Source organism: Ambystoma mexicanum, chromosome 3p (genome assembly GCF_040938575.1).
Source record: "Ambystoma mexicanum isolate Mex_15411 chromosome 3p, UKY_AmexF1_1, whole genome shotgun sequence".
In the NCBI taxonomy this organism is placed as follows: Eukaryota; Metazoa; Chordata; class Amphibia; order Caudata; family Ambystomatidae; genus Ambystoma; species Ambystoma mexicanum.
The window spans coordinates 344,899,668-344,921,640 of record NC_090925.1 but is presented as its reverse complement, the minus strand read 5'-3'; the positions used below and the strand labels follow the sequence as shown (position 1 = coordinate 344,921,640).

Sequence of the window (21,973 nt, the reverse complement as noted above, 5' to 3'; positions counted from 1 at the left end):
GGCCTTTCAAACTTTTCAAATGAACGGGGCCTCGATCAGGGCCTGTCAAACTTTTCAAATGAACGGGGCCTCGAGGCTGAGGGGTCCCCGGCAACTGCCCACATGGTGCCAGCCAGCAGTGTTGTAACACGGCAATATATTAATTTCTTCTTTCTCGCTCTGTGGCTTAAAATGTGCGCTTTGCAGCACTCACATTAAAAGCCGCGTTTTCTTTTCCCACGGGATATACAAACGTGTTATCACCTCATTGTCTTCTAACACTGGATCCTCCACATCAGCCACTGCTGACAAAGAATGGTTTAAAGCTTTTCGCTGGGCATTTAATGTTTAAAATCCCTGCTGTCTAGCCGCCTCGTGATCATCGGCGGCTATTAACCTTAGCTTTGTCACTATTGTATTACATGCACCTCATGGGCGCCTCAAAATGTTTTCGCTTCAAACAGGGGTCCCCCCAAACCATCATGTTGAAATGGGCCTGCACTCATCTTCAGCCGGGCCTGTGCGTGTGGCACCCAAGTGCCAAGCGGGCACTGAGGTGTTGTGAGGGTACAAATACAATCAATACAATCATGCAGGCACTACCGGAGAATGAGGGGGGGGCACAAGAGGCGTTGCTAGTTGGGGCTCTGGGGGGAGATAGCCCCAGGTCTTTTGGTTGTAGCCCTAGATAGAACAGAGGCGTAGCTAATGTAGTTGGGCCTACCGCAGTGACATTAATATCTGTAAATGCCCACACCATGCTGCTGAGCGGGCAGGTACAGATTTTGGGTGGGCCTTGCCTGCTCAGACCCTACCATGTTTATGCCTGTGGGATAGCTCAGGGGTTACAACCAAAAGCCTAGCTAACCCCGAGTCCCGACAGCCCCGGCATTAGCGTAGCCCTGGATCTTTTGCAGACCTCGCAACGCCCCTGCAGAGCACAATCATGAGCTTGGCCCCAGCCGCTGGCATGAGCACCAAGAGCAGGAGAGTAAGGATGTGGGGAAGTGTAAGGGTGAGTTTAGGATCTGTGAACAGGCTCCGGATGAAGCAAGAGGCTTCTGGCATTGCTGTAAGGATGAGGCAGAAGTTTGTCCTTGCCTTGGGCGTGGGCTAAGGATGTATTGGAATGAGTAAGGGGTGTGGGTAATGGTGTGAGCATTTGTAGGGACTGGTGCAAGGATGTTTAGGAGAGGGTAAGGACAGGTAGGAAAGTGTGCCTGTGTATTGGGATGGTGGCAGCATGTTTTGGGATGGTGGCAGCATATGTTGGGATGGTGGCAGCATGTTTTGAGATGGTGGCAGCATGTGTTGGGATGGTGGCAGCATGTGTTGGGATGGTGGCAGCATGTGTTGGGATGATAGCAACATGTGCTGGGATGGTGGCAGCATGTGCTGGGATGGTGGCAGCATGTTTTGGGAAGGTGGCAGCATGTGTTGGGGTGGTGGATGTGGGAGGATGGTGGCAGCATGTGTTGGGATGGTGGCAGCATGTGTTGGGATGGTGGCAGCATGTGTTGGGATGATAGCAACATGTGCTGGGATGGTGGCAGCATGTGTTGGGATGGTGGCAGCATGTTTTGGGAAGGTGGCAGCATGTGTTGGGGTGGTGGATGTGTGGGGATGGTGGCAGCATGTGTTGGGATGGTGGCAGCATGTTTTGGGATGGTGGCAGCATGTGTTGGGATGGTGGCAGCATGTTTTGGGATGGTGTGGCAATGTTTTGAGATGGTGGCAGCATGTGTTGGGATGGTGGCAGCATGTGTTGGGATGGTGGCAGCATGTGTTGGGATGGTGTGAATGTTTTGCAGCTGGTTGAATGATATTTTGTAACGCGGAAGGAGATTTGTCATAGATGGTGCATGAAGGGGGTGGTGTGGGAATTGGTACAGGGTGCCTCTTGTTGTGTCCCAGTTGCTTATCTCTCCCTGCTTGCTTCACCCAGCAGAGCCCCACATGGACACCTGCGGTTGCGTACGGGGCCCCACTGTCACGGCAGGGAAGTGGTACGGGGTACGTTCCTATCTGCACCTCTTCTACGAAGACTGCGCTGGAGCCCTCCCCGATGATGACTTGGGCAGCGCTCCTCACCCACATCACCACCATGGCTGCCAGGCACTACTCTGGAAGGTAACGCTGCCCCCTCCTCATAGATCTACATAGCAAGGTGCTATAGGCATGTGAGGGATCTATGGGCATGTGAGGGTGCAATAGGCATGTGAGGGATCTATGGGCATGTGAGGGATCTATAGGCATGTGAGGGTGCCATAGGCATGTGAGGGATCTATGGGCATGTGGGGGTGCTATAGGCATGTGAGGGTGCCATAGGCATGTGAGGGATCTATGGGCATGTGAGGGTGCTATAGACATGTGAGGGATCTATGGGCATGAAAAGGGTTGGATGGCATGTGAGGGTGCCATAGGCATGTGAGGGTGCCATAGGCATGTGAAGGATCTATGGGCATGTGAGGAGTCTATGGGAATGAAAAGGGTTGGATGGCATGTGAGGGTGCTATGGGCATTTGAGGGCGCTATGGGCATGTGAGACTGCTATAGGCACATGAAGTGTTTATAGGCATGTGAGGGTTCTATGGGCATGTGAGGGTGCTATAGGCATGTGAGGGATCTATGGGCATGTGAGGGTGCTATGTGCATGTGAAGGTGCAATGGGCATGTGAGGGTGCTATAGCCATGTGAGGGATCTATGGGCATGTGAGGGTGCTATGGGCATGAAAAGGGTTGGATGGCATCTGAGGGTGCTATGGGCATGTGAGACTGCTATAGGCATGTGAAGTGTCTATGGGCATGTGAGGGATCTATAGGCATGTGAGGGATCTATGGGTATGTGAGTGTTCTATGGGCATGAAAAGGGTTGGATGGCATGTGAGGGTGCTATGGGCATGTGAGGAGTCTATGGGCATGTTGGGATCTATGGGCATGTGAGGGTGCTATAGGCATGTGAGGGCCTATGGGCATGTGACGGTGCTATGGGCATGTGAGAGATCTATGGGCATGTGAGGGTGCTATAGGCATGTGAGGGTGCCATAGGCATGTGAGGGATCTATGGGCATCTGAGGGTTCTATGGGCATGTGAGGGATCTATGGGCATGAAAAGGGTTGGATGGCATGTGAGGATGCTATGGGCATGTGAGGAGTCTATGGGCATGTGGGGATCTATGGGCATGTGAGGGTGCTATAGGCATGTGAGGGCCTATGGGCATGTGACGGTGCTATGGGCATGTGAGGGTGCCATAGGCATGTGAGGGATCTATGGGCATCTGAGGGTTCTATGGGCATGTTAGGAATCTATGGGCATGTGAGAGATCTATGGGCATGAAAAGGGCTGGATGGCATGTGAGGGTGCTATGGGCATGTGAGGAGTCTATGGGCATGTGGGGATCTATGGGCATGTGGGGGTGCTATAGGCATGTGAGGGCCTATGGGCATGTGATGGTGCTATGGGCATGTGAGAGATCTATGGTCATATGAGGGTTCTTTGGGCATCTGAGGGATCTATGGGCATGTGAGGGTGCTATGGGCATGTGATGGTGCTATGGGCATGTGAGGAGTCTATGGGCATGAAAAGGGTTGGGTGGCATCTGAGGGTGCTATGGGCATGTAAGACTGCTATAGGCATGTGAGGGATCTATGGGTATGTGAGGGTTCTATAGGCATGTGAGGGATCTATGGGCATGTGAGGGATCTATGGGTATGTGAGGGTTCTATCGGCATGTGAGGGTGCTATAGGCATGTGAGGGTGCCATAGGCATGTGAGGGATCCATGGGCATGTGAGTGTTCTATGGGAATCGGAGGGTTCTCTGGGCATGTAAGGAATCTATGGGCATGTGAGGGATCTATGGGCATGAAAAGGGCTGGATGGCATGTGAGGGTGCTATGGGCATGTGAGGAGTCTATGGGCATGTGGGGATCTATGGGCATGTGGGGGTGCTATAGGCATGTGAGGGCCTATGGGCATGTGATGGTGCTATGGGCATGTGAGAGATCTATGGTCATATGAGGGTTCCTTGGGCATCTGAGGGATCTATGGGCATGTGAGGGTGCTATGGGCATGTGAGGGTGCTATGGGCATGTGAGGAGTCTATGGGCATGAAAAGGGTTGGGTGGCATCTGAGGGTGCTATGGGCATGTGAGACTGCTATAGGCATGTGAGGGATCTATGGGCATGGCAGGGTGCTATAGGCATGCAAGGGATCTATGGGCATGTGAGGGTGCTATAGGCATGTGAGAGATCTATGGTCATATGAGGGTTCTTTGGGCATCTGAGGGATCTATGGGCATGTGAGGGTGCTATGGGCATGTGAGGGTGCTATGGGCATGTGAGGAGTCTATGGGCATGAAAAGGGTTGGGTGGCATCTGAGGGTGCTATGGGCATGTGAGACTGCTATAGGCATGTGAGGGATCTATGGGTATGTGAGGGTTCTATAGGCATGTGAGGGATCTATGGGCATGTGAGGGATCTATGGGCATGTGAGGGTGCTATCAGCATGTGAGGGTTCTATCGGCATGTGAGGGTGCTATAGGCATGTGAGGGTGCCATAGGCATGTGAGGGATCCATGGGCATGTGAGTGTTCTATGGGAATCGGAGGGTTCTCTGGGCATGTAAGGAATCTATGGGTATGTGAGGGATCTATGGGCATGAAAAGGGTTGGATGGCATGTGAGGGTGCTATGGGCATGTGAGGAGTCTATGGGCATGTGGGGATCAATGGGCATGTGAGGGTGCTATGGGCATGTGAGGGTCTATGGGCATGTGACGGTGCTATGGGCATGTGAGAGATCTGTGCGCATGCAAAGGGTTGGATGGCATGTGAGGGTGCTATGGGCATGTGAGGGTGCTATAGGCATGTGGGAGAGCTATGGGCATGTGAGGGTGCTATAGGCATGTGAGGGATCTATTGACATGTGAAGTGTCTATAGGCATGTGAGGGATCTACGGGCATGTGAAGGTGCTATAGGCATGTGAGGGATCTATGGGCATGTGAAGGTGCTATAGGCATGTGAGGGATCTATGGGCATGTGAGGGTTCTATAGGCATGTGAGGGATCTATGGGCATGTGAGGTTGCTATAGGCATGTGAGGGATCTATGGGTATGTGCGGGTGTTATAGGCATGTGAGGGATCTATGGGCATGTGAGGGATCTATGGGCATGTGAGGGTGCTATAGGCATTTGAGGGATCTATGTGCATGCAAATGGTGGGATGGCATGCACGGGTGCTATGGGCATGTGAGGAATCTATGGGCATGTGAGGGTCTATGGGTATGTGAGGGTCTATGGGCATGTGAGGGTCTATGGGCATGTGAGGGTCTATGGGCATGTGAGGGTCTATGGGCATGTGACGGTCTATGGGCATGTGAGAGGTCTATGGGAAAGAGAAGTATCTCTACGCATGAAAAGGGTCTGTGGGCATGTGAGAGGCATATAGAGGACGAGCTCTCAGATAAGGCATCATACCGGACAGTGGCCTTTAACTTGGTGTACTATGAGGTGGCCCATGATTGGTGGAATATTACCCGATAACATGGTTCAACATAATGGGCATTCCAGGCAAATACATTCTAAAACTTTCCCCATCTTCCAGCCCCTCTACCCAGCTGACACCATTCCTGTGAACTAAGTCTGAGGGCTCTTTCCATGGGGGACTGATCTCCAGTCGCTTTTGGTGGCTTTCTTGTGGAAGAGGGACTTTTCCAAGTGTTTGTCTCAAGTTGCGGTCACATGTGCTGCTTCATCGGGGTTACTGAGTCTGTCATGGCGATTTAACAGCTTTTGAGCAATGGTCAGCCTATTTTCCTCCTACTGGTAACCTGATTTGCCTCTAGGCCTAATTGGTACTACTGTCCCATTTGGTACTGGTCCTAGCATCGATAGCTCCCTTCCTCCCACAGATTCCTCGTCTTTTCAAATAGTCCCAGCCACAGTCTGGATCTGGATACTTTGAAACAGCCACTTAGGGAAGGGGAATGGGGGCTGCATTGTTTGTTTGATTGTTTATTTGTATAGAGCCTATACACAATGTGTTTCAAAGCGCTTCAAAGAGGGAGGGAACATGGGAGAATACAGTTACATTCTTACAGGTCCTTGAAACAAATCAGAATGTGATTAACTATCATATCAGATAGTGCATGTGCATGGAACAATGAGGGAAAGGAGAGGAAGGAAAAAAAGGAGACAAGACTAGCAGAAACATTACTATGCCTGACGACAATTGTTGCAGTGCATGAGTGACACGAGGAGGGGGAGGAGGAGAGGTGAGGGGAGAGTGGAGAGAAGGGAATGGAGAAGAACAGAACAAGTGACTATCTTAAATAGCTGTTATCAGAGGTCAAGGAACAAATGATAAGAGTAAGTGCTAAGATATATTTGAAAAAGGGGGGGGGCAGGAGAGGGTAGGGGAGGGCAAGATGGCTGCAAAAGGCAGGCAGCTACGATTCCTATGCCTGATGGCAATTGAGGTAGAGCCGATTTTTCACAGGACAGGGGGAGGCAAAAGGAAAGGAGGGGAGGGCAGGCAGCTGCAAAGGACAGGCGACTACGATTACTATGCCTAGCAGCAATTGGGGTAGTGCCGGAATTTGACAGAAAGAGAGAAAGGAAGGAAGGGAGGGGAGGAGAAGAGGAGGGCAAAGGGTGCTAAAAGGCAAACACAGGGTGAGTGGGGGGCAGAGAGACACTCACGGGAAGCAAGGCTGAGAGGTGGTCCTTGGAGACACTCACGAGGGCAAGGGGGGGTGCTTGGGGACCCACACAGGGGCAAGGGGTGGGGGGGTGCATGGAGACACGCAAGGGGTGGGGGTACTTGGAGACACACACAGGGGCAAGAGGTGGGGGTGCTTGGAGACACACACAGGGGCAAGAGGTGGGGGGGTGCTTGGAGACACACGGTGCAAGGGGTGGGGGGGGCTGCTTGGAGTAAACACAGGGGCAAGGGGACGGGGGCTGCTTGGAGACACACACTGGGCAAGGGGCAGAGGGCTGCTTGGAGACACACACGGGGCAAGGGGTGGGGGTGCTTGGAGACACACCCGGGGCAAGGGGTGGGGGGGCTGCTTGGAGACACACGGGGGCAAGGGGTGGGGGGCTGCTTGGAGACACACACGGCAAGGGGTGGGGGGCTGCTTGGAGACACAAACAGGGCAAGGGGTGGGGCGGTGCTTGGAGACACACACAGGGGCAAGGGGCGGGGGGCTTGGAGACACACACGGGGGTAAGGGGTGGGAGGGCTACTTGGAGACACACACAGGGGCAAGTGGTGGGGAGGGCTGCTTGGAGAAATACACAGGGGCAAGGGGTGGGGGCTGCTTGGAGACACACACAGGGGAAAGGGGTGGGGGGCTGCTTGGAGACACACACAGGGCAAGGGGTGGGGGTGCTTGGAGACACACACAGGGGCAACTGGTGGGGGTGCTTGGAGACACACACGGATCAAGGGGTGGGAGGTGGGGGTGATTGGAGACACACACAGGGGCAAGGGGTTGGGGGGGTGCTTGGAGACACACACAGGGGCAAGGGGTGGGGGGGTGCTTGGAGACACCCATGGGGGCAAGGGGTGGGGGGGTGCTTGGAGACACACACAGGGGCAAGGGGTGGGTGGGTGCTTGGAGACACATATGGGGCAAGGGGTGGGGGGGCTGCTTGGAGACACACATGGGGAAAGGAGTGGGGGGCTGCTTGGAGACACACACAGGGCAAGGGGTGGGGGGGTGCTTGGAGACACACACAAGGGCAAGGGGTGGGGGGTGCTTGGAGACACACATGGGGCAAGGGGTGGGGGTGCTGCTTGGAGTCACGCAAGGGGTGAGGGGGTGCTTGGAGACACACACAGGGGCAAGGGGGGTGCTTGGAGACACACACAGGGGCAAGGGGTGGGGGGGCTGCTTGGAGACACACACAGGGGGCAAAAACACAAGGCAGCTTGCGGCGTACCGTGGTGGACAGGGGTAGACAGGGCCTTCGGTGTGGGCCTTAGTGCAGCTGGGATGGGCCAACTCTCGCCTCCCGGTTGCTATGATTGGCCTTTCAAGGCCATGCAACCAATGGGAGTGGGAGTGAGGCCAAGCAGAGCTGCAGTGTGCAAAAGAAGAAGGAAAAGTGGTGCCATCATAGAAAGGCCGAGGTGCACTGATGCCGAGTGAGGAATAATGCAAAAGTCACAAAATCACCAGCATCAGAAAGAAAGCAGGGCAGGGAAAGTTCCATCCTGCAAAACATCATGCTGCTACTTCAATAATGTTCAATTTCGCCAAGAAATTATGAAAATGTGTGCAACGGGCGCGCTGCACGGCACAATCCCAGGTCTTACCCCAGTAATCCCTTGTGCACATCAGGATGTAGGTAATCAGGGAGATGCAATTTCACGAGCCCTGGCATCGTGGCTCCATCCACGTCGCTGGAGAAAGGCAGAAGAGTCCATGTGTTGACCCATCCATAGTGGTTGCAACTCCTTGGCCGACTCAGTCACTGGGGGTCATTACGACCTGGGCGCAAAGGGATACCGGGCACCGGTAATGACACTGGTGCCGGTAATCCCTTTGCGCCCTATTCCGAGGTCCCTTTGCGGGTCCCTCCCTTACCAGGCGTTATGGACGGGACCCGCAAAGGGATACCGGGGTCAATAACGGTACCGCAATTTGCGGTACCGTTATTGACGCCTTCCCATTGAGCCCTATGGGGGCTCAAATTGGAATGGGGAATGGCTTTTCAAATGGGGACTTACCGGTTCCGCAAAGGTCGGAATAGAATGGTAAATCCCCATACCACCAAGTCGGTGGCGGTACCGGTATTGGTGCTAGTCATGGCACTAATAGCGCCATGACTAGCACAAACCTCGGAATGAGGGCCACTGTGTCATGGGCGCTGCTGGTGTCAAATATGATGGACGGTAGCTGGTGTGTGTATACATATATATATATATATATATATATATATATATATATATATATATATAGATATGTTATGCATTAACTGCTTGCACCACAGAGACAGACAGAGAGGAAAGTACATAGCAATATCAAGGTGGTCCTTCTTTGATGTTGTTGGCGGTCCCGTTTTTTTTTTTGTCTTGAAAATCTAGTCACCCTAGTCAATAAGGTACCTTCGTTCAAACCGTGCAGAGATATATATATATATATATATATTTCTGAGGCTTGTGGAATCTGCTTAGATCACATGCTGTGCATAGGCCGACATCTAGTGGAAGCTGCGGAGTATTACAGTTTGTTTTTCGAAACTCGAAAATGGGCGTCGACACAGGGCATGCCAGTAATACTATCCCTATTGTGACGTCCCCTGTACCCATGATCCCTCACGCGTCTAGGACCCCCTTGGGTCGACAGGCACGCCACGTGCAACCTCTGCTTGCCGAGGGACCACCCTGAGGCAAATTGCAGAGCCTGTAGTAGGTTTAAGCCTAAAACACTTAAGGACCGTTCAATCAAGCGTTGGGCCCACCACGCCAGGCGTCAAGAGGCCATGGCAGCAGAGGGCGCCTTCAGCGACGGCAGCGACGCCGTACTTTCGGACGGCAAGGGCTTTATGGCGTCGAAAGACAGCCGAGCGCAAGTCCCCGACCTCGGAAGGTCAACGGGCAGGCCGGCTATGGGGAACACCCCCGGCGACACGAGCGCTTCCCATGACACCTTCACAAAACACACTCCAAAACAAAGTCCAACCGAGACTCGACGCGCATGTCGAGTTCTTGGAAAGAGGCACGTAGAGAACGGTCCGAATCGGCGTCCTCTGGGCGCTCTCGATCTAGATCACCACACGACGCCAGGCAAGCATCCACTATTGCCAAGAGTGCCTCGCTCCCTAAGGTCACGGAAGCTCGATCGTCGGGAGATGAAGCCGACTTCCACCCTCAGGCCGCACTCCAAGAGTCGGCGCCCGCAGACCGAATTACTACAGATCCCGAACCCCTACCTCCATGCTCGAAGGATAGGGTCAAGACCCCCGAACCTCGACGCCAGGCGTCGAAAAGCTCAGAGGGCCCTAAAATACATGGGAAACACTCCTCCAGTCACGGGGAGGGAAGGAAACAGCAAAGGAAGCAGTCTATACCCACTTCCAAGCCCGTAGAACACTCCACTCCTCAAAAACAGAAAGACAAGTCCACGTCTTCTAATAACACCAAAACCCCTGCACAGGCTACCAAGTCTACTCAGGATAAATTTGGAAAACTCCCAGAAAGGGTCATTCCCAGTTCCAGAGAATGGACCAGTGTTGATATAGATAGGGTAATGTCAAGAATGTCATCTTTGGCAGATTTTTATGCAAAAAACCCAGAACACTTTCTTGCTTATACTCCCGACGGGTCAGCACCCTCTGGCTCTAAGGATCCTATACCTCCAAGTGCAAGGTCCCACTTTGAAATACCAACAGGGTCTTCAGACCCCTTCTACGTCCAGCCCTACTCTCATTACCAGGGAGAGACATCCTTTGTTGAGGATCCAGATTTGGGCATGGTGGAGGAAGAAACTGAGACAGGCTACTATGGGGATGATGAGGATCAAGATGAGGAGGAGGAAGACCCCTACAGGGTAGACTCCCCAGTAGAAAGAGAGGCCCCCATTACCGACTCCCCTGTCGACAACCAGCCACTCCTGAATGAAGTGCTGTCTCGAGCAGCCGAACATTTCCACATCGACACCCAGAGTGCCAAGGAGGAAAGAGACTTCGCAGAAGAGTTAGTGGGGGAGAGGAGGCCTGTTGCTCAGGCCATCCCTATCCTAAAATCTATTCAAAGAAGAATAGACCCGTCACTCCTCAATCCTAACCTCACCAGAGCAGTGAACCCTAGGATTGAAAAACTTTTCAAGGCGGCCCAATCAGACCCACTATATATAAGAGGGCATCTGAAGCCGGACTCTCTGGTTGTTACTAACACCCGTAAGAGGGCTGGAACACCCTTATCATCGTCCGAGGCTCCTCCCGACAAGGAGAGAAAAAGACTGTACGGGTTAGGCAGGAAAGTGGCCTCCACTTCCGCCTACCAGGCAAGGATTGCCAACTCCACCACCCTGTTGGCCAGCTACAACTGCCATCAGTGGGAAGAGGTCGCGGCACTCATAGAATCCTCACCAGAACCCTTAAAGAGCCAATTGGCACGAGTTTCAGCGGAGGGAAGAGCCGTGTCGGTTGCATTTTAAAGGCAACCTTTGATGCTGCGGATAACGCAGGCAGATTAATAGCAGAAGGAACTGTTATTAAGAGACACGCTTGGCTACGCCAGTCTGGTTTCAAGGCTGAAACACAAGCGTCACTATTGGACAAACCGGTGGAGCCGGATCTGTTGTTTGGTAAGGCGGTCAAGGACGCACTAAAGAATGCTAAGGACGAGTATGAAACACTCAAATCCCTAGGCCAGCTAACCACTAAACCCCCTAATCAGAGAGGGAATGGCAATTTTTGTCGCCCACGCGGCCAAAATTCCCAAAGAGGTTCTAACTATTCCCAGGGGCAGGGTACACAGTGGAACAATAATAACCAGCAGTCTACCCAGGGTTACGGCAGGGGGAATAAGAGAGGACATGGTAGAGGTAGAGGCAGCCCCAATAAAGGAGGCGGCACGCCTCCACCGAAACAGTGACTCTCCGTTCAGGGTCCCTTCTCACGCAACCCCAGTAGGGGGACATATTTCCAACTTCACCCAAGCTTGGGAAGGGATCACATCAGACAGATGGGTGCTGTCAACAGTATCCGAGGGGTACTGTATAGAACTACTAGAGCGTCCCCGAGACCATCCTCCATGACAAAAAATACATTCTTTGGAACACCAGAAGATCCTCCTAGAAGAGATTGTCAATCTGCTAGCAAAGGACGCAATAGAACTCGTCCCGGGACACCAGGTAAACAAGGGTATTTATTCAACTTACTTCCTTGTGCCAAAAAAAGATTTGACAATGCGCCCAGTATTGGACTTACGACCTGCCAACAAGTATGTCAAGCCCCAAAAGTTTCGCATGACAACTCTCCAAGAGGTAATCCCCCTCCTAAAAAAGGGGGATTACATGGCAACATTGGACATGAAAGATGCCTATTTTCATATTTCCATGTTCCCAGCGCACAGAAAATACTTGCACTTCAAGGTGGACAGTCGGCACTACCAGTTCAAGGTACTGCCCTTTGGGATAGCTTCGGCCCCAAGGGTATTCACCAAGGTACTGGCGGTGGCGGCAGCACACCTACGCAGGGAGGCAATCCCGGTATACCCTTGCCTGGACGACTGGCTCATCACGGGGGAAACCCTAGTAATTTGCAGAACAAACATTCAAAGGACTATCGACCTCCTCTTCGAATTGGGCTTCTCAATAAACGAGAAAAAGTCAAGTCTAGTGCCAAGCACATCCAAACAATTCTTAGGAGCTATCCTAGACACTCAAGAGGGGTTGACCTTTCCTTCAGAGGAAAGAATTTGGAATATACTGCTGCAAATTCCGCAATACCAGTCCGGTCACCAGATAACGGTACGCAAAGCAATGCGTTTGCTGGGCATGATGGCGTCATGTATTTACCTCGTCTCCCACGCGCGCCTGCGCATGCGTCCCATGCAGGAATGGTTGGGGAAACAGTGGTCTCAGGCAAGTGGTCAGTGGGACGATCTAGTGGTCGTTTCACCAACACTGGTACAAAGCCTCCACTGGTGGACAAGAGACAATCTATCCAAGGGGATACCCTTTTACGATCACGAAATACAGGCGGTAGTCACAACCGATGCATGCCTGACGGGGTGGGAAGCTCACCATCTTCACCACACAGCTCAGGGTCTCTGGTCTCACGCAGTGGCCAAGAATCACATCAACCTTCTAGAGCTTCTGGCAGTATTCAGAGCGCTTCAAGCTTTCGAACCCTACCTTTTAAACCTGTCAGTGCAAATCTGGACGGACAGCACTACAGCCATGTTCCACCTGAACAAACAAGGAGGGACTCGCTTGCCAAATCTGTCCAAGCTTGCCCAGAAAATCTGGATATGGGCACTCAGACGGAACATCTTCCTGTCATCACAACATGTTCCAGGGGATCTCAATTCCCTAGCGGATGCTCTGAGCAGAGACCCCCTCCCAGAGGAACACGAGTGGTGTCTACACAGAGAAGTCGTAGAAGACATCTTCTCTCAGTGGGGTTTCCCCACTATAGACCTATTCGCCACAAGCGAAAACAAACAATGCCCAGGATTCGCATCCAGGTTCCCCCAACCAGACTCCCAGGGGAACACCCTGTGGATGTACTGGTCAGGGATGTTTGCGTACGCTTTTCCACCAACTCCTCTAATCAGGAAGGTGGTCAACAAGATGAACAGAGAATCGATGACGCTCGTCCTGGTTGCTTCCATGTGGGCGAGACAACCATGGTTCCCACACCTACGCAGACTGGCGGTGTGCGAACCCATCAGACCTCCGAGCTGGTACAACCTATTGTCCCAGCACCAAGGTCAAACAGTGCACCCTCAACCCAACTCAATGAACCTGGCAGCATGGCTCCTGAGGTCATAGAGTTTGGACATCTCAAATTACCACAGAGGTGTATGGACATCCTAAAAGAGGCTAGGAAGCCCAACACGAGGCACTGCTACTTTGACAAATGGAAGAGATTCGTAATCTGGTGCCAGAGTAAGCAAATCAACCCAGTTGATTGCACTCCTTCCACTATTGTTACTTACATGCTCCACCTGCTGGATGCGGGGCTGTTTTTTAACTCACTGAAGGTACACCTGGCAGCCCTGTCAGCATACACCACTTCCCATAACAAGGTGTCGTGGTGGAAAGTACCAGTAGTTAAGGCCTTCATGGAAGGAGTAAAGAGACTTCACCCTCCTATTTCTAACCCACCACCAGGATGGGACCTGAACATGCTGCTATCTAAACTCATGGGCCCTCCATTCGAGCCCATACATAAGACAAGTCTCAAACACCTGACCTATAAGACTGCCTTCTTAGTAGCCATTACATCCATAAGAAGGGTCAGTGAAATGCAGGCTCTGTCAGTGCAGGATCCTTTCTTTACTATTCATAAGTATAAGCTGGTTTTACGGACACACCCTAGGTTCTCACCTAAGTTTATTTCCAAATTCCATGTAAACCAGTCCATGGAGCTTCCGGCTTTCTTCCAAAACCCACAAAGCTCGGCTAAGATTAAACTACACACCCTAGATGTGCGTAGGGCAGTCCTTTACTACGTAAACAAGACCAGACCGCTTAGGAAAACAGATCAAGTGTTTGTCTCTGTAGCCACAGGCAAGGAGGGAGATCGCGTCTCCAATGGTGCCATCTCCAGGTGGATTGTCAACTGTATCCAGTTGTGTAACTCTCTTTCTGACAAAACTTTGCTTTTTACGCCCAGAGCCCACTCGATAAGAGGCATTGGGGCCACTCTGGCTTTCATTGCAAATGTTCCCCTTGACACCATTTGCAAAGCAGCTACTTGGAGCTCTATTCACACTTTTACTCAGCACTACTGCATTGACACCCATTCCAAGACAGATACTCAAGTGGGACAAGCGGTTCTAAGACATTTATTTGCTCATGACCCGTCTCAAATCCCACCTCCTTCAAACACTGCTCGCTAATCTATGCACAGCATGTGATCTAAGCAGATTCCACAAGCCTCAGAAGGGATACATTACTCACCGTAATGGTATTTCTGATGCTTGTATCTGCTTATATTCACATGCGACCCACCCTTCCTCCCCTCTGAGAGAAGGCGCATGGATGCTTGTAGTCTTATCGTATCTATCTTCTATCTGCTTGGATCATCTGTACTCACGCTACTCCTCATGCTACCTCATGTCAGAAAAAATACAATCTGAGGGTCCTAGACGCGTGAGGGATCATGGGTACAGGGGACGTCACACTAGGGATAGTATTACTGGCACGCCCTGTGTCGACGCCCATTTTTGAGTTTCGAAAAACAGACTGTAATACTCTGCAGCTTCCACTAGATGTCGGCCTATGCACAGCATGTGAATCTAAGCAGATACAAGCATCAGAAATACGATTACGGTGAGTAATGTATCATATATATATATATATATATATATATATATATATATATATATATATATATATATTTATTATAGGGCAGTCTGACTTACATAGGAAAACCAGAAAAAATGAACTGCTAATAACGTTTGATTCGTGTGAAGCATTTGGTTGGAAGTTTGGAGTTTGTATGCGTGGACACCAGAAAGATTTGCAACAAAATGTAAAAGTTATTAAGAAATGTATTTTTTCTTCATAAAGCAGAAGCAAACTGTGTCCGTGTGCAGGAGCTCTGCTATGGCCACTGGGGAGTGGAGAGCTGATGTCACCAGTGATGTCATCAGGGCATTCATCTGTGATGTCATCATTGTGGTCATAGGCTGCACAACAGGGGTGCAAGGTTAAGGTGGCTTTAGCTGAATTTCAGAGGTTATGTTGCGTTAAGTTCTCACCTTAACGTCCATGTATATATATATATAGAGGGAGAGGGTTGCTTTCCAGTGTTTCAGTGCAGGGAATGTTTACAGGCGGTTTCAGATAAATCTTACTTTACTGCTGCATCCAAAACATACATATTTCTTTAAAAACAGACATATGACAGGTTATATAAAGTTAGGCTTAAAATAAGCCGAAATACAGAGTTTACAGTCTTTTTAACCGAACAATGTCACCGCAGATTTGTTTACCAAATCCAATTCTGGATGAAGTTCCTTGGTGGGGAGGCATTGGGGCACCCCACGCATTTTGCAGAAAAAATTTGTCAGTAAATACATTTGGTAAAAAAATACTGCATGGAACTGTCTTTGGTAAAACACAAAGAGTTCTCACGTGTTGTGCTTTTGCATTCCTCAGTATTGTTACCCATCAGAAATGCAGAGCCGACAGTAACAGTCCCTCCTGTGCCCAATCACGCTTTCGCACACTTGCTCACCTTGCCCCCTGCATTGGAATGTCCTTCCTCTTTCTCTACGCTCTAGCACTACCTATTTTTTATTCCGCAAATCGTTGAAATGTCATCTGATCCTGCAGGGCTGATCCCAGATATTCAAATGTCAAGATTCACTTGTTTACTATCGTACCATTTTTTATAATGTTGCTATGTTAAGCGCTTTGGATTAAGGCGCTATATAAATATCAAATAAATACAAATAAAAGAATTCCAAGTGAGGTGAGCCAAAAAGCCAGGGCGGGATAATAATCTGCGGCGGATCCGCGAACCACGTCATACGCGGAATGGAGGTCCAACCCTTTTTCTTTATGTTGACACAGATTGGTTGGGATCTACGCCGAGGGGCTTATCAAAAACAACGGGTGGTCCCTCTGTTAGGAATAAGCGATTTTACTAGTGTCTGGAGGGGTGAAATTATACAGGCGTAGGTTCTCTATCTCATGGCGGTTCTGTTCTCCCCGTAAATAATAGGGTGACCAGACATGCCAGTTTTTCCAGGACAGTCAGGGACGTCATTTGGGGGTCGCCAGAGGTCGCAAGTGCGACCTCTGAGGTCTCCCTTGCGACCTCTGTGGTCTCCCTTGCGACCTCTAAAAAATCATTTTTTTAAAAACTTTTTTTTTGCTATTTTTTTTTGCAATTCAAGCTCCTGGGCTGTGGCCAGCACCCTTTAATTCTGGAGTGGCTAGCTTTCTTGTTCAGCCCCCTTAAAAAAAGAAGAAAAATAAGAACATGAGGGCCACAAGTCTTAACATTTCAGCACTGAACCTAAATAAGAAAGAATAGGATTGCCAAAAAATGTGTCTTTCTGGAATTCTATACAGTAATTGCTAGACTCATTAAAGGTTAATTTCAGGCACACTTCAGGGGGTGAGTCACTGATTTAGTCTGTTCTCAAACGCCTGAACTCAGCCTTTCATCCTTCTGAGGTCGATAAATGAGTACCAACACACGTTGGGTGATATTGGGTGTATATTTCTTCTATGTAAAGCGCTTAAGCGTAAGTGCTATATAATAACACATCATTATCATTTGGTCATGGACATCTGCTTGCAATCACAGTAATTTGGTAAAATGGGCCTACACACTCTGATCTTAATGATACATATGGCGATCCATTCAAGTATGAAATGTACATCACATTAAAGTGATATCGTAACCATATTTTTCGTAGTGTACAATGCTATATGATGCCACTTCCTGTTTTGTCAACGGGTGAAAGGTTGTGTTCCATCGCTTCCCGCGATATCACTTTGGGGTGGGGTCAAATGACATCACTTCCTGTGATGTTATCATGGGGTCAAGGGTCGTCTGATGTCACTTCCGCTACCCCTGGCATTTTGGTGAAAGGACGTCCGTGTGGATAGTCCTGGAATTGTGACCGCTGTCCCCCTGTGCTGAGAGTTTTTATGTTTTAAAAACCCTGTCCCGACAGTCACGTTTTATTTTAAATTACAAACAACTATCAACTATATTATATCTTAAGAATGTTGTCATTTTAGGATAGATTCGAACCCCCAAAGTTCCAAGTACAAGCCTTATGCATTAACTGCTTGCACCACAGAGACAGACAGAGAGGAAAGTACATAGCAATATTTGCAAGGTGGTCCTTCTTTGATGTTGTTGGCGGTCCTGGTTTTTTTTGTCTTGAAAATCTGGTCACCCTAGTGAATAAGGTACCTTCGTTCGAACCGCGCAGATACGTTAGGTTGTGCGCTAGTTGCAGCTGCAACCAGGGCTGAAATACCGTGACGCAGGCTGCAGAATTAAGATGGCCCAGCCCCCAACAGTGGGAAAAGGATCGTCTGGGTCACGAAGCACATGTGAAACCTGGCACCCTGGAGTAGGGGTGGAAATACAGAAGGTGTGAGCAACAGGACCGCAGCAGCATCGAGCACAGTCACTGGTCGGCGGGTTATATCGCACTGTTTATGCTGATATGACGTGATATATCAGCATACAACGGTGGCAAGCAAGGGAGCTTTTTCCAACGTGTTTCTTGTCATGGGTTTGTACAGTAGAATGAAAGAAACCTGTGAACCGGAGGCAGCATGAACATCTTGCAACATGTTAACACACTTGAGAAGTTGTAGAGGGTTTTTGAAATCGTCTGCCGCAGCCACTACTATTGATTAGGAAGTGGTCCTAGGAGGATTAGAAGGGGTGCCTTTCCAGGTTGATGCTGCTGCTCCAACACTTTCAGAACCTGGCCCTGTCACTTCAGCAGAAGGGGGCCAGTGCACTGGGCACAGTCCAGCACTCCTGGGGTGTGCTAATGGCAGCCGGGGGCTGCCGGAGGGAGGAGGCTCACCCAGGATTTCCCTGTGAGGCTATGCCAGCCCCCATCCTGCACACTTCTCCTGGGCAACCGCCAGCTGCAGCACCTGCGGGGACAGGGCAGTATGCCAGGCTGCCGCAGGAATGCGCATCTGCGAGTACAGTGTGGCGTGCTCATAACTTTACTCTCTGCAGCCAGCGTCTCCCCAAGAAGTGCCCCGGAACTCGGCCTCCGATGGCAGCATTCCTCGTGGAGATAGCTCTGCTGTGGGAGGGCTGTATGGCCTGTGCAGCCGGAGGTGGGGCCTGTGCATTAATAGTACGTGAAACGCCAGGGGCCCTCTGCAGTCTGACGCCTGCAACCTGTGGCATCGCTCTGCTGCCTCCGCCTGTGAAATACATGTAGCTGGGGAGCAGCTCGCCTGTCTGAAATGCTGGAGCATATGCAATCTGTGCAGCTTGAGAGACAGCTCTGCTGTAGGACTGAGGCCCAGCCTAAGAGTATCAGTGTTACATTGTAATAGCTTCAACGTTTGGGATCTGAACCTTGCGTCTATGCGATTTTACGGACATCTTTGGTACGTGGCAATGTCCAAAATTAGAAAAGGATGTTCACACTCTCTGATGGTGTACCCTCCTCCAACCCTAGCACCCCTGGCACATGTTACCAGCCCAGGCATATTTGAGTAACCAGGGCCTAGCCATTCAATCCGTGTGACTGCCAGGCTGTGACAGGGAGCAGCACCACTGGGGCCTTGTTGGGCCACTCCCTTGTGTATTGGAGCTGCACGCTGAAATGCACAAGCATGCACCCGAGCTGGCAGGCATGCGGAATCTGCACACTGTCCTCAAACATCTGAGCAGCACAGCGACACTCCCATATATATCAGAGCCGCCTTGGCATGGGGGCAGTGCTGTGTAATTGCATAGCAGCATGTTGAAGGTTATTATGGCGCCATGCTGTACATTTCATGGCCTTTTCATTTGAACATAAAAAATGATGGGCAGTGTATCCCTTGGCACAGTATGTACATCTAGTGCTACTTGCCTTGGGAAATGATGTATTGTGCCCAGTTTTCACCCGAGGGCACACAGTGCCAAAGGAGAAGTGGTACGTGTACGGTGCAAAATATCTGCCACATTGGAAAAATGATGTTACATTTGGCATATTTCTTTGGCAACTCCAGCTTTAAAATATATTATATGGACCCATATTTTACAAATGTGCTGTGGTGAGACTCTCCTGCCCGGCTCCAAAACCCGCAGGAGAGGCCCAGGCTCGGTCACTATGCGTGCTCGCTTGCTCAGCACATTTGGGCTGGTATTTACATTTGCAAGGTTTGCCAGCCATTACAGCTGTTTGCCCAGGACCACATTGCTCTCTCTGCCAGAGCTTATTCTTTGCGTCACCATAATAAACCACTTCTCAGAAAAATACACTGTTTGCCCAAGACCACATTGCTCTAGCTGCCAAAGCTGATTTTTTGTGTCTCCACATGATACACAACTTCTCAAAACAATCCACTGTTTGCCCAAGACCACATTGCTCTCTCTGCCAGAGCTGATTGTTTGCGTCACCATGATACACAACTTCTCAGAACAATCCACTGTTTGCCCAAGACCACATTGCTCTAGCTGCCAGAGCAGATTGTTTGCGTCACCATGATACACAATGTCTCTGAATAATACACTGTTTGCCCAAGACCACATTGCTCTAGCTGCCAGAGCTGATTGTTGCGTCACCATGATACACAAGTTCTCAGAATAATACACTGTTTGCCCAAGACCACCTTGCTCTCTCTGCCAGAGCTGATTTTTTTGTGTCCATGATACACAACCTCTCAGAATAATACACTGTTTGCCCAAGACCACATTGCTCTCCCTGCCACAGCTGATTGTTTGCGTCACCATGATACACAACTTCTCACTTAGAACAATACACTGTTTCCCTAAGACCACATTGCTCTATCTGCCAGAGCTGATTGTTTGCATCACCATAATACACCACTTCTCAGAAAAATACACTGTTTGCCCAAGACCACATTGCTCTAGCTGCCAAAGCTGATTGTTGCGTCACCATGATACACAAGTTCTCAGAATAATACACTGTTTGCCCAAGAACACATTGCTCTCCCTGCCACAGCTGATTGTTTGCGTCACCATCATACACAACCTCTCAGAATAATACACTGTTTGCCCAAGACCACATTGCTCTCCCTGCCACAGCTGGTTGTTTGCGTCACCATGATAGACAACTTCTCACTTAGAACAATACACTGTTTGCCCAAGACCACATTGCTCTATCTGCCAGAGCTGATTGTGCGTCCCCATGATACACAGGTTCTCAGAATAATACACTATTTGCCCAAGACCACATTGCTCTCTCTGCCAGAGCTGATTGTTTGCGTCACCATGATACACAACTTCTCAGAACAATCCACTGTTTGCCCAAGACCACATTACTCTAGCTGCCAGAGCAGATTGTTTGCGTCACCATGATACACAATGTCTCTGAATAATACACTGTTTGCCCAAGACCACATTGCTCTAGCTGCCAGAGCTGATTGTTGTGTCACCATGATACACAAGTTCTCAGAATAATACACTGTTTGCCCAAGACCACCTTGCTCTCTCTGCCAGAGCTGATTTTTTTGTGTCCATGATACACAACCTCTCAGAATAATACACTGTTTCCCCAAGACCACATTGCTCTATCTGCCAGAGCTGATTGTTTGCGTCACCATAATACACCACTTCTCAGAAAAATACACTGTTTGCCCAAGACCACATTGCTCTAGCTGCCAGAGCTGATTGTTGCGTCACCATGATACACAAGTTCTCAGAATAATACACTGTTTGCCCAAGAACACATTGCTCTACCTGCCACAGCTGATTGTTTGCGTCACCATAATACACCACTTCTCAGAAAAATACACTGTTTGCCCAAGACCACATTGCTCTAGCTGCCAGAGCTAATTTTTTGTGTCTCCACATGATACACAACCTCTCAGAATAATACACTGTTTGCCCAAGACCACATTGCTCTCCCTGCCACAGCTGGTTGTTTGCGTCACCATGATACACAACTTCTCACTCAGAACAATACACTGTTTGCCCAAGACTACATTGCTCTATCTGCCAGAGCTGATTGTGTGCGTCCCCATGATACACAGGTTCTCAGAATAATACACTGTTTGCCCAAGACCACATTGCTCTCTCTGCCAGAGCTGATTGTTTGCGTCACCATGATACACAACTTCTCAGAACAATCCACTGTTTGCCCACGACCACATTGCTCTCTCTCCCAGAGCTGATTGTTTGCGTCACCATGATACACAACTTCTCAGAACAATCCACTGTTTGCCCACGACCACATTGCTCTAGCTGCCAGAGCTGATTGTTTGCGTCACCATGATACACAACTTCTCAGAACAATCCACTGTTTGCCCACGACCACATTGCTCTAGCTGCCAGAGCAGATTGTTTGCATCACCATGATACACAATGTTTCTGAATAATACACTGTTTGCCCAAGACCACATTGCTCTAGCTGCCAGAGCTGATTGTTGCGTCACCATGATACACAAGTTCTCAGAATAATACACTGTTTGCGCAAGACCACCTTGCTCTCTCTGCCAGAGCCGATTTTTGTTGTGTCCATGATACACAACCTCTCAGAATAATACACTGTTTGCCCAAGACCACATTGCTCTCCCTGCCACAGCTGATTGTTTGCGTCACCATGATACACAACTTCTCACTTAGAACAAT

The 21,973-nt window shown here is 50.0% G+C and overlaps 1 protein-coding gene and 1 long non-coding RNA gene across 2 annotated transcripts in view; one reads left to right on the top strand and one right to left on the bottom strand.

The window, feature by feature from the left end:
- The window catches only part of NRSN2 (neurensin 2), a 135,282-nt gene that overhangs the window by 23,539 nt on the left and 89,770 nt on the right, over positions 1-21,973 (top strand). The window contains exon 2 of the mRNA XM_069650959.1: positions 1,925-2,109. Coding sequence (XP_069507060.1) covers positions 1,936-2,109 — 174 coding nt within the window. The 5' untranslated portion in view covers positions 1,925-1,935. The remainder of the gene's footprint in view (positions 1-1,924; positions 2,110-21,973) is intronic.
- The window catches only part of LOC138580424 (uncharacterized), a 273,817-nt gene that overhangs the window by 230,047 nt on the left and 21,797 nt on the right, over positions 1-21,973 (bottom strand). The gene's annotated exons all lie outside the window — the stretch shown is intronic.